The following is a 19,856-nucleotide window of genomic DNA, read 5'->3' on the forward strand; positions in this document are numbered from 1 at the left end:
CATGACAGGGCTATTCCTTCCAGATCAGAATCTACCACTTAAAAGTATATGAGGGCAGTTCTGATGTTAGTCTATGAGAGGAGCAGGCCTCTCAGTAGTGGAAAACGAATTTATGGGTTTATCACTACCAGGACATGTAGAACACCTAGGTACATGCCCTGCCTTTTACTTATGTAGCACTCTGCCTTATGGATTACCTAGGCCTTCCTTAGGGGTGACTTATCTGTAGAAAAAGGGGAGTGTAAGGCTTGGCAAGCCAAAGTGGCAGTGAAACTGCACACGCAGGCCTTGCAATGGCAGGCCTGAGACATGGTTAAGGGGCTACTTATGTGGGTGGCACAATCAGTGCTGCAGGCCCACTAGAAGCATTTAATTTACAGGCCCTGAGCACATGTAGTGCTCTTTAGTAGGGACGTACAGGTAAATTAAGTATGCCAATTGGGCAGGAACCAATGTTACCATGTTTAGGGGAGAGAGCAAATGCACTTTAGAACTGGTCAGCAGAGTCCTAAAACCAGCAAAAACAAGGTCAGAAAAATGGAGGGAGGCAGGTAGAACGTTTGGGGATGACCACCCTCAGGCTGTCAGGTCTAACAATTCTGAATAGGAAACAAACAACAAGAGGATGAAGAGAAGTTACAATAAAGTTATAACCAATCAGAAATATGGTTAATAAGTGATTAAAGCTATGAACAAACAATGTAAGAAAATTGTCCAACACAAGGCGATAAGACAACAATGTACAGTTTCAAACAAACTATCTTTAGACTAAGAGAGTGAGTATCGGACGGCATGGAGTGAGGAGGAAGCGAGGATGGTAGTGCCAGTGCAAGACAAAAGTTAAAAATTTTAGGCACCTCAGATTCTACCTACAAAAACAACTGCAGGAAAAAAACATTTGCAAATGTACATAAAATGTTTTTTTTTTTTTTTATCTGACTATTAAATTTATGTTCAACAAAGTGCAATCAACCAAATCAAACAATGTCTATACCTAAAGATACATAAGGTGATCTAGATTTATCTCTAGGTTGAGAATTCTTCCATACTTTTAATCTACCGCCATGAGACCAATTATGTTGAACAGTTTCCTATATTCCTCGATCATCTGAGTGTGAAGTAGAAGCAGTTGTCGGGTCTCGAGCAGGTAGAGGCGAGGAAGATTTATGTTCCATTTCAGATTATTTTTCATCTAGATTGTTTAGAAAAGATTCTAGGTCATGAGGGTCTGAGTATTCTTTGGTATTCCCTTGAAACGTTATAATTATGATTGCTAATCCTAGGAGTCCATATTTTGGGGCCAATTTCGAGTTTGGCAGATGGAAAACTCTGTCTGCCAAGCTCCCGACATGGTGGCCATTGTCTACATGGCAACCCCCCACTGGAGTTACTAAGAGTTTCCCGCTAGGTCAGTGGGCAAAAACCTGAGTTTCCACCCACTGGCCTAGCAAGAAACAGCCTACAACATTGTCTCCGGCTCATAATCGAGCCGGCGGCAGTGCTGTAGCCTGCAGGGTGCACCAGCACCCTTGCAATGTTCACTGTCTGAAAACCAGTCCGTGAAAATTGCGATGATGCTGCCCGCGGGCCCCCTGCACCTGTTCTCCGCCATCATTTCATGGCGGTGATACTGCCAGGAAACCGCTGGCAGAGGTAGGCGGTCGTAATCCCCAGGGCAGCGCTGTGTTGGCAGATTAGGACTGATACCATCTCCAGACCGCCATGCTCTCCAATACTGGCAGATCTGGCTGTTACCTAGTAGCCCAGACACCAGGGTTGTAATGTGGCAATCGGACTGCCACATTGGCAGCGGTCCGACTGCCACCTTCGAACCTGCCGGTCTAGTAACCGTCAGGTTCATAATGAGGCCCTTTATTGTCTTTTTTTTTAGTCTAGGGCAGAGTGCTAAAAATTGTTTCCTTTTGAGATTGGTTGGTGCTGAGAAGGTTCCTGTAATAATAAGTTGTGATTTCTCAAAGGTGTATAAGGCTTTGTTTCCTGGCTTCAAAGATGAGCTCAAGAGTGTGTTGGTGTCGTAAGCGCCCAGCTAAGACAATGGCAAGGATGTATGGTAAGATTAGAGGTCCTAGAACGTACACAATGAATGCGTTGAAATTGCAGTTGAGGAGTGAAATTGATATTCATTAGGTTAGTCAAAAATTGTGAAATGTAATCTTTTTCTGATTGCTCAGGTAGACCTATAATTCTAATATTGTCTCTTCTGCTGCAGTCTTCTAGGTCAATCATTTTTTGTTGTAAATACCAAACATCTTGACCAGTTTCAGGGAGTTTATGAATGCGAGATTCAACTTCCGTTACCTAACCTTCCATCATTTGTGTACAAGATTGAAACGGATTTACTTCTCTTCTTAAAACCTGTACTTCTAGAGTGTTTGCAGACACTGCTGTGTTCACAGATAAAATTGAGTTTTTAATGTCAAGCAATTCTTTAAGTAAAGTATCCATAGCTGGTGTAGGAATATGTGGATAACTTGCCATTGTGTTCAAAGAATTATTATTAGAATAGTTTGACACTAAGGCTTTACTTTAGGGTAGTTGTCTAATGTGTCTAAATTTGGACATGCAAATAACGGTAGATGAGGAAAAAAACAGACAAACTGAGCAATTGTGATACCCAGGATACACTGTCAATAAAATTATATCACATACCGTAATTGATAAGGATGAATTCAATACAGAAATCAAATTTTCTGTAGCTCAAGATTGATATTATTTTGTGTAGATAAATAGGACAATAAAGTCCATCAAGTTACACTTAGTTTGTCCCAAGTGAAATGCCCAAGGTGATATAATTTCTGCCTGTTAATAAAAATATTCAATAGGTCATATGGCCATAAAAAAGTAATATATACAGTGGTCAAAACAAAACAGTCCTTTATAGTGAGAGTTCACTACAATTAAGGATGCAGATATGTGAGAAAATAAGTATTGAACACCCAAAATATAGAGGAATTAGCGTTATGCCGCCATCTTCTATGACATAAAACATTGCGTTCTTCTGGCAGTCTGAATTCGCTAAATGCTAAATTGGCGAGGTAGATATGGGTGAAGCGGCCTATTTACAATCTCATCATGATCTCCTTGGTTCAGCAATGAGCTGTCATCTTTCCCCTCGAAGATTGGCCTTCACACTTTTTCAATAATAAAAGTCTTTAATAATCCATGTTCTTGTTGCAGGATCAGAAATGATCAGGAAACTATCCAGTCTAAAGCGTTAAAAATAATCAGACCGGCTGCGAGGGCTCAATACATCAAAATATGGGGAAAAACGAGAGAGAAGTAAATAAGACGCATCCTCACCTTCTGTTCTAGGAGTTTGTAGAGCTTTCTTTTGGTGGTTTAAATTTACTGCATTCAATACTGGCAAGGTTTTGAAAAAAGTAAAAACCCTTTCAAGTAGCATTGCCCCAGGTTGATGTTATGATAAAAGCAAGGTAGATATAGGTTAGGCGGCTGATTTGTGATCTGAGCTTTGTTTCCTTGGTTCAACAAAGAACTGCCATCTTTCTCCGTGGAATCCGTCTTTCACCTTAGTTCAATATTGACAGTCTTTTGTATTCCAAACTTTTGTTTTACGGCATCCACTGAGGGCAGGTAGGTATCCACAATAGGGTGCTGAAATAACCAAACCCGATACTATAGTTCAGTGCAATAAAGCACGGGGCAAAACCAAAGAGAGGTAGTCAAGACACATCTTCACCCTTTGTTTTAGGATTACGTTGATACACCGCCATCTTTTGCAGCCCAGGATGTCGTTCCCTGTTCGCGATTGGGAAACATTATGAAAGGGGCAAGTTCAGGCAGAGTTTCAGATCTCAAACGTTTCCTTGTAGATTCTGATTGCAAAGTCTGTTGTTGGTGGGAGGCGAGGTACGCGGGTGTGATGTTGGTGATCTGCGGCCTCACCTCCATCATTGGAGCTCTAACAAAGAGCCACTATCTTCTGCAGCTTCAGGCTCCACCCCCTGATATCTGTATCTGAATGCAGAACAACTCTGACAAGAAGATAACAAGATTTAAAGGTATTTTTATTGTTCATCACAAAACAAAATAAAATGATGGGCGGAGTGTTGAAACTTTTCAAACACTCACCCCAGTCACAGATCTGGGTTTAATCCGTCGTTATTTTGCTTCACACGTCACCCCAGTTTGGACCCAGCCATATGCAAATCAGTCTTGACCCTGTTCCCCAGTGGGAACAGTCCAGCCCGAACTGCTAGGCCAGGTCCTCCCTGGACAGGAAACAACCATCCTGGGACCGGTTTCAGGGTATCACCCTTCGTCAGCCAGGCTAGCTTGAATCCAGTGGCACAGCGAGCAAGGGACCCACATCTGAGCATACCCCTGCCACTTAGGGCGCACAAAGCAACATCACAACATCAGGCCTCGAAAAATCATAAAAATGTTACTAGACCTGCAGGTCAAGTAACTTAAATAACCTACTCGACCTAACTGTAATGTACTTGACCAGTAAACGCATCTCAAATTGTGTGATCCTAGGGAAATAGTCAAAAGAGTCGCCTTTTTTTTCATTTCCACACATGACTGCACCTTCAAGTATGTGAGCTCAGCATTTCTGCAGTACAAAAAAAACTCTTTTGTTTAAGCAGACTAAAGTTTTCGGCATATATCACAAGAATTTAGCCCACATATAGGGAACACATGACTTCTTTTATTTTACTAACAGCAATGCCGTCAGGGCAGGAGTGTTTCTTAGTTTGTTTAAACTCTCACTTTTAATAAATATATTACTAAACCATGACGTGGTAGCATATTGCCATCTACACAAAGTAAATTTCCAAGAAATGTCCAAAAACCATTCCATTAACTTGCAGCTTTACTGATAAAACTATATAGTGTATTAACAATCTGTGAAAATTGGGTTTCAGAAAACATATCCTTTGCACATCAACATGTAAAGTATTCTGACTTGTTTTCATCCTACTAAAATATTATTTATCACACAGAAATATAAAAAATGGGCTTTCACAACTACTGAAATACATTTTGAAATGTTTAAATGTTGTGTGTTAGTGAAAGCCTAAAACCCTATATCCATTTATTTTACACTCTAAACAGCAGGTCATACAGTTCAGCTTACAAAGTCCTGGAACTCTGCAGTCAGAAGGAAAATGAATTGTAAGACAAACTGACTTTTGACCTGTCTCTGAACACAGAGCAAATGTGACGTAAGAACAAGATTTAAATGCATCTTTTATTGCCCCTCCACTTTTCAACTGAACAGAACACCAGTTCAGTGTCAACTCGCAGAAGGGGCGTGTAAGTCCTAAAAATAGCTCGACCTGATCAACTAAGACTCGCCATTGGTCAGTAGATTTTTTTAGCTCAATTTATATTATGGTGTCTGAAGCATACCTGCATATGCTGACTAGAACATGTTCTACGAAGTGCAAGCATTTATTATGGTGTTAATGACTGGAGCAAAACCGACTTCGATACACAGTGATATACGAAAACTGGAAATATGTCTGACAACTGACTTGCTGTTCGTCTGATTTGTTTCATAGCTCCTTGTACCACAATCTGTTCCTATCCTACTAAAGCTTTGTGATTCTATGAAACATCTGCTCCAACCCCTAGCCCTTTCGGCTTTCCATTTCAGCCTTAACTTTCCTATCTCACGTGTAGCTTCTATGCCTTGTATGGTGCTGAACTTCTTTTTCTTGTAAATACATGAATCCCCACAGATGAGGCAGTGTTGTATGACAAAACCTTAAATGTACAGATATACTTACTTTCTGTAGTTAATGTTGAGGTTGGCTGTCAACACTTTGCCGACGGTAAAGACAGCACATGTGCCAGTTACAACATCTATAACTGTTGCAATGCAGCCACCATGCATGAAGCTGAAGTTAAAGAAGGAAACAGCAAAAATTAACATGTTTATTTTCTAGTGAAAACTCATAACCAGTTCAATTATTGTGCTTATAATTTTATCCTTATCTTTTGATCCTACCTCCCCACAAAACAGCCAAACCACCTATTTTCTTTCAATGTCTCTCACATCTATCCCTTGGATTATTTTGAAGTCCAAAAATGGTTCAGCTTGAATCTGTTTTCGGCTTCTTAAATACATCAATACAGATCTAACAAATCAAATTTAATTTTTTGACTCTGTGAATGATTCCTACTGTATATCTAATAGAGTAGCACCTCCTATTACAAAATAGCTGGGACAAGAAAAGAAGAGCATCAAGGTATTACATGGCTGTGCACACACTACAGTGCTATAAACGGGATGCTGCTGACAAACACTGAAAGGAAAGACAAAACTAAGGATGAAGCAAGGCCACAGTACCAAAATTTGGCAGTTTTTATAGGCCCAAATCTATTGTCGTTTCTTTCTTTCTTTCTGTCACTGACCTATCTGACAAGCACCTGCTTGACTTACAATTTGAAATGCCTTTCTGATAATCAGACCAGGGTATTAGAAGCTACATTTGACATAGCTAGTGCCCTGAAAAGACAGAGGTAGAGACCATAACTGCCTAATCAACTCAGACTCTTGTAACAAAAGTTTTATCCCATTACAGTTAGATGAAGTTTCAGCGAAGCCTACCAAATATACTTCTTGCTCCACATGAAGACATGGGTCTCAAAACATTTCAAGACAGTTGATAAAAGCTAATGAAACATAGTGACGCTATAAATACTGGAACTGTCTCCAGAAAAGTATGCCTTCTCTCTTCTCAATAGGATAGTCCGCTATGCCTGACTCACTATCTCCACACGTCACCCACCCCTAACTACCATTCTTTTCCCTTCCCACTCACCACGTCCACACCATCATCAGGAGTACTTGCTCTTCCCAGAAGTCAAATGAATTATTTATCTAATGGATTATACAATTCATTTCTGGAGAAGGTAGGACTGATGTGATCCAACAGTTAGAAGCATCTTTATTTAATTAAAATGGGTTGCAGGGCAGGAAATACATGTTGAAACAAAACCAATAATAACATCATCTTTTGCAAGATCCCTTAGTGGAAAGGATCCTTCTTCATCTGTATGTACACAATGTGGAAGATAACTTTTGAATTTGCTGACTAATGTTTTAGCAAGAATCTTCTTGGATAGATTTCTCTTAATTGAACCCCAGCTGAATTAACCTCACCACTGGAGAGATGACTCATTGTGACATCTGGGGATTAGAATCCACAGAAACTTTGAGATAGTCATAAGGAAGAATTAAGGCACCATGTTTACCAGAATGAAAGAGCAAATGGAGAAATGGATAAAATGACTACTACCGATAGTCAACAGGATAGCCTTCATAAAGATGATTGTCATACCCCGGTTTCTGTTCTACAATACACTATTACCAATGCCTTCAACTTTCCGCAAAACAAAAAAGACCGACAACCCGTTTGGATTTGCCAGTCGCTTTTGATAAACGTGTAGATTGAGTTTTCAGTGATATATTTTAACTGCTCTTTTTTATTTGAAGATTAAAATGGAACTGTTTGCCTTTCAGTGTCTTTCTCAAGTCTACTTTAAGCCCCTCGTAGCTCCTAGTTTACTAGATACCTTTGAAACTAGATACCAGAGGAACAAAAAAAATATACTACTAACTAGAGGTGGGCGAGCCAACAAATAAACAGGGGAGCTGAGCCAGAGTCGAGCCAAGGGTTTGACTTGGCTCATAAAGCCCATGCACGAACCCAGCCTGGAGAATTTTATCATGTAAATCATACAGCAGACATCATATGAAATATGATAATGTCACCTCAAAATTAATAAAAGTGTATTTCATTAACATATGGTTTCTTTGACATGAATATGTCACATTATAGCACTGCAATGATAAGTACTTATTAAAAGAGAGAGCTTCTAAACAGGAACTTAGAACCATTCCTGCCCCGCCTCCACCCTGGTGACAGTGCCATTAGTGAACTAAGAGGCAATACTGTTGTCATTTGAACCCTGTGTGTTGCCCATATTCTTATAGATAGAGCAGCATTATACTTTATTAAATCAAACGCAGTACATTTATGCACTGCTACTATTCTTAACATATTTGAAGATGATTTCATAAGCAATAGTGAAGAAAAAGGAGGATCAGTAAAATAAAATATTTGCCAAAGATCACACAGTTTGGTTAAGCAGGGAAGCTGTGAGCAAGCCAGGGTTTCTGTTTTTTCTTTTTTACAAATTAGCCACTAAACTGGTATTTATTTCTCTTCTTTTTACCTCATATGTTAATGATTTGTTCTTGCCACCTTGTGAACGAAGATAGAGCAGGGATGTCAACCAGAAACCACATGAAAGCTCAGCTCGTTAAGGGCTTGCGGTTCTAATGGGATCTCGAGCAGAGCCAGGCTTCAGGCGCCAGCTTTCAGTGTCTTGCCCACCTCTAACACTACGTCAAGAGTACTACAAGCAAAATAAATCTGTAAATGTTCCTAACGTTTGGCCAAACAATTGAAGGAACTGTTCATTCAGACCATAGGAAGCATTTTAGTGATACAAGGTAGCCAGCAAACCATTGCTAGCAGTTCCAAGGGGTTATTCTACAAGTGAAAAGGCAGTACAGAGTGTCAGTCTGAGGCATGGTAATATAAGCAGTCAGATTTACGCAGTGCAGTGGCACAGCACTTTTCACATAGCTTTAAAAAATACTTTTATGGTCCTGTTGACATGCTTTAGTTTCAAACCCACCTCCTGATACATTACTTTCTAATCAGTACGAAGCAGGCAAATCTATCACAAGTTCATGTGACAAAGGGACACACTATTTAAACTGCAGCAGTAGGGTTAAAGCTTGGTAGAAGTAGAAAATAATTCCCTCAAATCTCGGTATGTGGTAAAGGAGGATCAGAAAGTGTGGGAGATTGTTTGATGTTTCATCGAAAGTGAACAGTTCTGGGTCCTGCAGGTAACATCACTGTGTTTGCGACCTGACATCTGTCAAGGCCTAATATTTTTTCTTCAATTTTTTAAAAACTATTTTGAATCCCAGCATTAGATCGCAGAAACAATGAAACCAAAGTACTCCATAAAAAACAAAGTATGCTGCTAGGCAGCATTTGGATTTAAAGTAATCCCGTTTCCCCCATAACAGAGACTGAAAGCGTGTGACTACTGAACATACATCTTCTAAATTAAGTTTTCTCAACTTTAAGATTCTTAAGCATGGGTAGAAGCTTTTACAACAATAAGAACTTGTTTTTTTAAACTCTTTGCAGAATTTTGATCCACAACACCTTGCTCAGTCTACCTGCACAGACCATTAAAGCTTAAATCTTTCAGAATTTGATACCAGTAGAATATAGGGATACCTTTCCTCGTCAAACTAGAAAGTGACAGTTGAACCGCCCCCCGAAACTGATGTCACATCCTTTACCGGGACTTCCGGTACCGCTGAGAGCCCGCCCCGGAACTGACTTAGGTGTAGATGGCTCACGTGTGTTGTGATATCATGTATTCACGTGTTAGTCACGTGCCTGGGTCCTAGTTCAAATGTTGCAAACGGTCTTGACACGTGGTTAACATTACTTGTAACCCCTCATCGTATAAGAGCCATCAAGGAGAGCATGAGACGGCTATGTGTTGTAGAGGAGTATGCCCCTTTTTCACCCGTAGAATACGTATAAGGAGCCTGCTAGAGAGGCATGTCAAACCGTGAGCCACAGCTGAAATAGATTTTCAGGGCATTATGAAGAGATATAACAGTCTAACCAGAAAATACATCTCCTCAGGGGCCTTGAACACTATCAATAGATATTATCATACCCTAACACCTTCGGTGATGAATGAGAATGCACAGCCAGCTGCCCCTAAAGATGGGGTTTCCAACGTTACCGGCTGCCAAGAGGAACTCTGTCATCAACTTGAAAACCTCAGCCTCGAGGATTTGCCGCAAATTATATCCCCTATTAAGTTTGACAGCAGTGACAGCGAAGCCTCTAAAGACAAATTAAATGTTGGAATCAACTTCATCGACACTGAAGATGATGAAGACGGTATAGCACTGCCAAGTTTGCCTGTCTATGAAGATATGGGGGTTTCAGGAGGATCCTGATCCTGAGATAGTCGTCGTACAGCCGACGAGTGTAAACTCCAACACCGTTTATGTACCAATGGCCCTATGTGACTCGCAAGATTTCAGAGGAGCCGCAGAGTGTAGCGAAAATGCTGAGGTTAGGAAAAAAAATAAAAAAACACTCTATAGACACTTGGTGTGTGTAAATTGATATCATACTTTTAACTAATAGTTTGTCTTTTCTTTCTGTTTGAACCATAGAAAACAGCAGCAAAAAAATAGGTGCTAGAGGGGTCGGCGTCAAAGGTTTACAACATACATTTTTACTGCTTATGCTATTCCAAACAGGTTGAAAGTATTACAAGCCAGAACAAAGAGCCGCCTAAGAAATGTGTTTGCACCTACAATAGCACAGATTTTGAAAAGGAAACTCCGGGTGCACCCTAGAACACCATATGGCCCGTTAAAGGTTTTGTGGCGACTGTTGTGAACACGTGTTAAACGTGCCTTTTATATCCTATGTTATGTGCATAAAATTAACAAACCACAACAGGGTGCTCAGGAGTGACAATTCGACACATATGTAGCAGGTTAGACCCGCACAAGGTATATAAATTGTTGAGGGTTGTGTATGGGTTGTCTGTGGTGAAGAAATAAGTCCACGTTGATATGTTTAAGGTCTTGGCAGCAGCGGTCAATGAGATCCGATACGCGGGCGAACCCTGCTCAAAACTCGTACGTATGCAATGGATGTTTACCTATTTTGACAGAAGATTGATAGAAATGGTCATAGAAAGACGAATGCGTGATATTTATTATAAAAATAGAAGAATTGGGACTTTAGCCCCACCAAGGTTGTTTTAAAAAATACAGAGGTCGAGGGTAGCGGGCCACAACTACGTTATTTAACGCTACATACTTACTCACTTTAAGGACGAGAATCAGAATGTCTCAGTGCAAGATATCTATGAGTTACATCCTGATTACATATGCATTGCCAGAATGGTATATGTGCTGCTTAAAGAAAGAATAGCTGAAATACACTCTGTAACTCTGCAGTATCTGAACATTTCTGAGCCATCAATTTTACGGGGCTGTGCGACATTCCTGAATGTATAAACAGATGGTGTAGCAACGCGTGGATGCCTACAGCGGGTAAATACTGGAGAGTGTACAAAGGGTATATGCGCAAGTTAGGACTTTTGCCGACAACCACGTTACGCACAGATTTGGAGCTCCTGACTGAAGATTATTTCACAAACAAGGGTTTTGTGTTGTCAGGCCTAGAACTGTACAACCTTATGAATGCTGTCAGTATCCCGAGTGTACAAAGTTATAGGCGGGGTGAGAGGGAAGTCGTGTCTAGAGCTATTGAGTGTATATCTATAAAAATTGCAAAACTGGTGATGCTGAGACCCGAGTAGCGGTGGGGTCCTAGTAGTGTATGTAACATGTGTCATACTATGTACGCATAGTGAAAAGTCAACATATTATACGGCAGTGCCTCCCAAAGACCAATAGCTAGAAAATGTAAAGTATGTTGTGTTAATGCTTTGCTAATATTCTTTATTTTTTTTAATAAAATAGCCTCACACAAAACATTTGTCTTTCATTTTATGGATTGTAACAGCTGATAACATGTCGGAGGATTAAGGAAGCTTTATTACGATACAAGTGATGTCGGTAGTTTTGGGGGTACCAAAACCCTGTTTAGAAGGGCTCTAGTTGATAATGAGCCAGTAAACAGAGCCCAGGTGAAGACGTGGTTATTAGGGGAAGAGGCGTATTCACTCCATAAGCCTGCCCGGAAGCGGTTTAAGAGAAGACCTACAATCGTTAACGGTCACGAAGATTATCAATGGCAGGCGGACATAATCAGTCTTCAAGATTTAACAAAACACAATAACGGTGCTCGATACATATTAGTGGTCATAGATGTCTAAGTATGCATACGCAGAAGCCTTATTCGATAAAAGTGGGAGCAGTGTGGCCAATGCCTTTAAAGCCATCTTCAGGAAAGGTCGAACACCTCAGAAACTACAAACAGATGCTCGAAAAGAGTTTTTAAACCGAACGTTTAAGACATTACTAAAAGAGCACAATGTTAAACATTTTGTAATGCACACTGAGGTAAAAGTTGCTGGTATAGAGCATTTTAACAGAACCTTAAAGTCTAAGATGTGGAGATATTTCACGGCTTATAACACTTACCGCTACGTGGAAGTCCTACATGCTTTTATAGACGTTTATAATGCCACTTACCACAGAACCATCAAAACGTCACCCGTAAATGTAACATTGGATAACTTGTTGAAGGTGTAGCGAACTGTGTACGGGAATCATATCCCTGCACATTAAAAGAAGCCACTTTTAAAAGAAGGTGACAATATCAGGGTTTTAAAACTGAAAGGGGTCTTTATGAAGGGCTACCAACAGACTTTTAGTGACGAGATATTCATAGTGGAAAGGTGTCGGGTGTCTTTTACTAGGAGGAGCTACAGAAGGTACCTAATGTTCTGCATAGGGTTGAAAAGATTCTGGAAAGAAAAGGTAGCATTTGTCAAATGGCGGGGGTGGCCCGAGAAATGTAACAGTTGGGTACTGGCCAGTTCCGTGCAGGTTGTATGAGTATGACTGGGGATCGTTGTAGACACTAAGATGGATACAGTGCCATTTTATATCACTTTACCGACCAACACCTCATGGACATGTTCCCTGACAATAGAATTTCTAATGATACAGTGAAATTGGATAAACCCGTGGACCTGAAAGGTGACTGGGAGGTAGCCCTAACAGAAATCCAGTACCCCCAAACACGGAATACTTTTTCAGTGTACGACGCCATATTTAATATACAGCGCATGCTCAGGATGTTTTGACCATCCGTACCGGGTTTCCTCACGGCTATTACCCATCTGTGGCATCAGTGGTTGCAGCCATCTCCAAAACCATAGCCAATATTGAGGCGAATATGCAGTTAGTGTTAGATAACGTTAGACGGAAGGTGTTACTTGAAGCTCTACATCGCGGGAAGGTGTTACTTGAAGCTCTACATCGCGAGAAGGTGTTTAACTGTTCGGGTAAATTAAGAAGGGTTTTAGGAACAGTGCAGCATATCAGAAGTCATGTACAACTGGACAGGTCATGCCCCAATATTAACGGCAGTTTCTATGCACTCTACGTATATAGCCATATCGTAGAGTCGCAGAGGATAGGGGAAAGTTATTCGCCGTTGCTGAGATGGGTCCGGTTAAAGGGTGAAAATAACGCAATGGTTAATATCCAATACAACAAACCAGACTATGTCTCAATTTAAAAAAAAAAAAACATTTTGACACCATAACGATAATGATCTACGACGATCAGGTTGAGCCGATGTCCTTTAAATATGGGAAAGTTATTGTTAAACTTCATTTTACACCACGACGCGAGAGTGACTATTAACGAGTCATCATGGTGATTATGAAAACATACGGCGATCCCTCTATGTATAGGGATTATTACAAAAACCAGGCAGGATATGGAGCCCCACTGTCGTACTTTCAAGGGGCCCAAACGAAGATCTGTAAGTAAGAAGAGAGCTAAGAGGAAGTGAAGGGGCGCTAATGTAAATATTTGTTTAAAAGCTGAACACTCTACAAACATGGCCTTCGTACATTGTGCATTGGGTGAATGCGCTAATTCGGAGTTAGACTGGTTTTCTCCAAAACCCACGCAGACTAGCATTGAAAACTGTTTTTTCATGGAGGTATCGCCCCTTTAACGCCGATAGAGTTTTATGTGTCAGGGTCCACGGATATGTATCTGGATCTCAACAATACGCTGCTGCACCTCATCTGTAAAATTGTAAAAGCGGATGGTTCCAACATAGAGAACGACGCTAAAGTGGCGACGATTGCTTATCCCATAGCAACCATGTTTAATCAGGTGGACATTACCCTTGGGGATTGGCTTATCACGCAGAGTGAGGACATGTACGCGTATAGGGCATACAATGAGAGCATTATGAATTACAGCTGTGATGTCTTGGACACTCAGCTTTCAGCCGAACTCTTCTACAAAGATACTTATGGGCATTTCGAAGCTACAGCTTTGGATGATCACAGTCAGGGTTTTATAAAAAGAGCAAACTTCGCTGCTGGCAGTTTGACCTCCTAGGCCGCATACATTCAGACCTTTTCTAACAAGATAAACTGCTCGTCAATGGTATCAATCTTAAGATCCAACTGAACTGCAACAAGGACTCATTCTCTCTCATCAGTGGGGATGCGGAACAGTATAAACTTGTTATACTGTTTGCCAGTTTGTCTGTAAAGAGAGTGAAAGTGTCACCAAGTGTCAGACTGGCTCATGCAGAGGCCCTACAGCTATCAAACACCAATGTTTGTGTGTATAGTTTTACAACAGTTAATAGATAAATCGCTTTTCTTTCATTATTTTTTTCTTTAGTATGTTTGGATACGTACTGCTTGTACTAAAAATATGTGTAATAAACACTTTTTTTAACCTATTCATTACTCTTATGTCATATTTTAACATTAAAAAAAAAATGTTATGTCTTTCTTGTCGGCTGAATGAAAATGTATAGTCTGATTTTGAGCTTAAATTCTTTACTTGTAGACATTTAACGTTACACGTACATATGCCTTACAAGGCCTTACACTTTTGACAAACTGCGATTCTGTTTGAACAGAGTTTGACATAGACCTCGCGTTTTCTTTTACATATTTCACAACAATACTATCATTGTTTACTAGATCGCTCAAATACATATTTAGAAAATTTGTAAACGTCATACCAGCAGACATTTTAGTAATAAATAATAATTACAGTGCTCCCCACATGTGATGCCTAGAGGATCCTGCACCCAGATCTTGTTATACTCGACCCTAACAGCCACTTTCTTTAGATACTTGAATACATGTTTTGTATAGATGCTATGCTCTGGGAAAGGTGCTGAACTTTCAAACACTGTAACCTTGTCGTTATCCAAAAACATTCCCACTCAATGTGTTCCATCCTTGTAATGTGGATCTGTGTTAAAGACTAGCGATCAAGGTCTTTCTACGCCCATTTCTGACGGTATTACTCTGCATATTTATGCTGTCTTAAGAACACGAGTATCTGTACAGTGTCCATTGTACAATGTTTTAAAGATAGCCAAACAACCTGATTGGTGTGGTTGACCTGAATAACGCTGTCAAACAGCGCAAATACAACCATGTTCACATTGGTAGCCAAAGGTTGACTAAAACGTATTTCAGCTTTTAGATTTCTGTTTTTTATCAGATTATTGTAATCCCCGTCTTCCATGTCGGCGTCAGATCAAAAGTGAAAAGGGTGTAGCCTGCCCCATATCCTTCTCTTGATACGACGACTCCCGAGTCTCTCACATGTTTTCCTGTTATCGACACCAGGCTGAGATATTCCCTAATAAAATTCGATTTTCCAAAACTAGAAGTGTATGGCTTTGCAGGAATCACAGCACCCTTGTGTACCTTTGCCGCCTAGTTGATGTCGTAGTGTTTGAAATTAAAAGGGTTTGAGGTATACAGCCCGCTAAAAGCGGTGTTGTCCACAAATCCTTTGATAATAAGTTTCTGCAGTTGACCCAGAAATACACTTTGCTGTTGGGTTAATCGGGTACCAGTGGGTGTGCTTCAGAGCCACTCTTTCCACGGCGTATTTGGCATTTGATAGCTGTAGGCAGGGCACTGTGACTTGTTGGGGGGGGGGGGGGGGGGCGGTCAGGTGATTGCTGGTGGGGGAGCCATCTACCGGTGCCCTGTCGCTGGTAGCTCTACCGCCATGGTTTTCGTTGCGGTGCTACCGCCGCGGAAACTATGGCGGTAGGCCGGCTCTTGTGTGGACCGCCGGGTCGGAGCTGCACATCTACAGCTCTGCAGTTCATACCACCATGGCGGTATGAGAGGAGATGTGGTGGATTGCAGCGGCCAACCCACCACACTTATAATGTGGCGGTATACACCGCCAGCCTGTTGGCATTGATACCACCACATTAACCCTGGCGGTCAAAAGACCGCCAAGGTCAAAATGAAGGCCATAGTCTTCCTCATCGTGAAATACACTGCAGATAAACTAATATTGTATTTCCCTTGTAGTAGAGTTCATTGTACACTTCTATCCCCTACATCCCCTAGTGTCTTCAAACACTTATAAGTTACAGTAATTCAGCCGCATTACTTGGAGTAGATAACATAAACATCTACCTTTTAGGATTTTCTTCCAACTGATCTTTAGTCTTTTCTCTGCAGTTCATCTTTCGCAAGTCCAAAGATCTACCCTGAAATGCCATCCTTGTGGATCATATTTTTACTTCTCTGTAGCCAGAACTGCCTTGCTTGACAACCAACATTAGTACAGTCATTTGCTGTAAAAGCTACAGTTTGTTGAAGAAATGGGAAGATCACTAAATTTAATCCCTTTTCTGTCGTTATTGCAAACTTCACCAGCTCTATCAGGTTTATTCATCTTTAATTCCCGCTTTAATGGACCTGGTCAATGTTCTGCCTAGTCCTTACTGGCATACAGAACATCAATTCGCACAGCACCCAAAATAAAAAGAAGAAACCTAATGAACATTAAATCGAGACTTGAAAATTAGAATAGAGTACTAAATCTTTAAGATGAATGTGGAATGAAAACACAGAACAGGAAGCAATCTGTATTTAAGCACCAGGACACAATACACACAATGCATCAGATTTTCTTACGAGGGTGGCCCTTCCAAGTACGGGCCTATCTGGAACAGTCCGACCACTTTTTTTTCTTCACGGTTCAGAAACATGGCATATTCCAAGCCGGTTCCTTCTATATCCAGGTTCCTGGTGTAAAGACGTGTGCTTCGTACCTCAGTGGGCTCAGTATCTGAATGAAGGAAGTGAAATTATTACAGCACCCAACAGTCATTAATTGGAGCTACCTTATATTGCTACAAACTAGGTTCACATGGTGTAAACAAATCTATAGATTTTTATGCAGTAGACAAAATTCTGACATAGAAAACGACCTCCTATCTTGACGTCGATATTCATTTACTAGATTATTTCTACATGTAGCCATCTTTTATCACACAGCCACAGTCCTAAATCTGTTACTGTGATCTTGGTACTTTCATTGAGTGCTTCTAAATCTGCCTATTTGCCTGCTCCTGTCTCACTGTCAGTGTTTTTTTCCAAAGGAATTTTCGGTTTCTTCCTCATAACCCTCGGATACAGACTGGTCTTCATGTAATCTTGTTGGAATTTCTATGGATCATTTCATTAGGGAGACTGACAGACTCAGCTCAGGAACCACAGGGCACGCAGAGGCTATTACTTTTCTATTGAAGAGATTGATCCCTGCGAAACCGAACACGACTACACACCTTTAGCACTTGACCCCCTAAGTACTGATGCACGTTGTGCAGTGCTTGATCAGGAAGGTGCTGTGGGGTCCCATACACATAACTCTGTGACCAACAAAACAGTGCCTAATAAATTAATGTCCAGCTACTGCTTGGTCTTCAAAGGAACAAGCACTTTAATCTACACCTGAAACAATATAACACAAATGCATAATTAGCAATGGTTGAATATCTAAATCATTACAGGGAAATTCAACATGTAATATAGCAAGGTGATCGAGTGTCTAGGCTCTCATCTACGGTTGTATATATAGGTTATTTCCCTAAAGTGCTCTGTTGCTTAGCTTAACTGTACCTTGCCTTATCTGGGAATATCACTTACAATGTGGCAAATGCAATGAGACACATTTACTGCAATGCCGTCACCACGCTTACCGGAACAACGGCTCCCTTTTTCTCTGCTTTAACCACGCATGTGCTGAACAACGTAAATGCGTGGTCAAGGCAGAGAAAAAGGGAGTCAGCATCGGGAGAGGACGCGGTCATGGTAAGTGGGGTAGGGGGGTTAGATTTTAGGGTAGATTTGTTTTTAGGTTGGGAGGTCGGGGTACTTTTGTTTTTAGGGGTGGGGGGTCGGAGTAATTCTGTTTTTAGGGAGTGTGGGGAGGTGGGTTTTTATGGGCAGGAGTGGGGGGTCAGGGTATTTTTTTTTTTTTAGGAGAGGGGTGGGGGTTGGGGTAATTTTGTATTTAGGGGCAGGGTTTTAGGGGCATGGTGGGGGAATCAGGTAATTTTGTATTTAGGGTGGGTGGGGGGTTCGGGTTTTTAGGGGCAGGGTGGGGGGTCAGGGTAATTTTGTTTTTAGGAGCTGGGGGGCAGGTTGCTGTAGGACGCGGCAGGTAAGGTGCTGGGAGGTAGTTTTGTTTTTAGAGTGGGGTGGGGAGTCGGGGTACTATGGTTTTAGGGTGGTGGTGTCGGTAGTTTTGTTTTTAGGGGTGGGGGTTGTGGGGTTGGGGTAATTTTGTATTTAGTGCGAGTGGGGGGTGGGTTTTTAGGGGAGGGTCAGAGTAATTTTGTTTTTAGGGGCCGGATGGGGGGTAGGGGTAATTCTGTATTTAGGGCAGGTGAGGGATTGGATTTTTAGGGCGGAGTGAGTGGTCGGGGTACTTTTGTTTTCAGGGGCGGGGGTCACAGTAATTTTGTATGTAGGGCGGGTGGAGGGGGTCAGGGTAATTTTGTATTTAGGGCGGGTGGGGGTTTTTATGGGCAGGAGTGGGGGTCAGGGTAATTTTGTTTTTAGGGGCAGGTTGGGTGGAGTTGGGGGTAAGACGTGGTCAGGTACTTGGTGCTGTGAGAGGATTGGGGTCGTTTTTAGGGGTGGGGTGGTTGAGTTATTTCTTTTTATTGTTTTAAGGGGCGGGTGGGGGGGGTGGGGGGACTTGGTTTTTAGGGTGGGTTGAGGGGTCTGGTTAATTTTGTTTTTGGGGGTGGGGGTCGGAGTAATTTTGTATTTAGGGCGGGTGGGGGGGTCAGGTTTTTGGCAGGGTGGGGTAATTTTGCTTTTAGGGGGTTGGTGTCAGTGGTTTTTAGGGAGGGAGGGGGTTGGGGTAGGTATTGGAGCTCCGGGTGGGTTGGGGGTAGCAGGGTAGTTTTTAGGGGCGGGTGGGGGTTCGGGTAGGTCTATTTTTGGGGCGGGTGGGGGTCAGGGTAGTTTTTTTTGTAGGTGGGGGCAGGGGTAGTGGTGTTTTTAGGGCGGGTGGGGGGGGGGTGGCATGCGAAAACCATGCATGTCGTTCCATACATGCCTTTACTAGGCATGCCTTTACAACAAAAAAAATTAATGAAAACAATGCGGTTGTTGTTCCAACTGCATTGTTCAGGCAAGCATGGTTGGTACATGCGTTGTTCCATCATACATCCGCCTTACCACAGGAAGCCACATGCCAGTTATTCAGTAATCCCACTTTAGTGTCAGTTTGCTAGGTCCACTCTGGACTCTAAGTCCTTGGTGCTATTGTGAGCAGGTCCCAGATCCAGAAAGCAGTATTATGCGGATAGCTCAGCTCCACCAACTTCGTGCTGGGTCTTATCAGAGCATTCTCAGTCAAGAGTAACTGCTGTCTTTGGAGTGACTTTATGCAGGCAAGAAAATGTGGTAAATCCGCCTCAGGTGAAGCGGGAAACCAATTGGGTCCATAGATGTCCATGGAGCACATGCAGATACCTGACTGCAGTGGTACTGAAGGGGACAAAGGTCACAGAGTGTACCGTCACAGTGCCTTGCACAAAATCAGCTAGAGCATAGGAACTGCAGGCTGCAGTTACAGTTACTGCATTGCATTTCAAGAAGTTGTACTAAGCCCACAGGATCACAAGAGGGTCCTTCGGTAGCAGGGTCGCCAGCTAAAATAACTCTTTATTTGCACCAGCAATCACAATGAAGTTTTCCAAACAAGAGGCCCTGGC

At 41.7% G+C, this 19,856-nt stretch overlaps 1 protein-coding gene across 2 annotated transcripts in view; it reads right to left on the minus strand.

Annotated features, from left to right (window-relative positions):
• LOC138268428 (acyl-coenzyme A thioesterase THEM4-like) overlaps positions 1-19,856 on the minus strand; it is a 221,023-nt gene that overhangs the window by 85,746 nt on the left and 115,421 nt on the right. The window contains exons 3-4 of one of the 2 annotated variants that reach the window (XM_069218049.1): positions 16,759-16,912; positions 5,778-5,888 (exon numbers count right to left, since the gene is read on the minus strand). In XM_069218049.1, the coding sequence (XP_069074150.1) occupies positions 5,778-5,888; positions 16,759-16,912 (265 nt within the window). The remainder of the gene's footprint in view (positions 1-5,777; positions 5,889-16,758; positions 16,913-19,856) is intronic. The other variant, XM_069218050.1, reaches the window with a different exon arrangement.

This window comes from Pleurodeles waltl, chromosome 12 (assembly GCF_031143425.1).
Source record: "Pleurodeles waltl isolate 20211129_DDA chromosome 12, aPleWal1.hap1.20221129, whole genome shotgun sequence".
NCBI lineage: Eukaryota > Metazoa > Chordata > Amphibia > Caudata > Salamandridae > Pleurodeles > Pleurodeles waltl.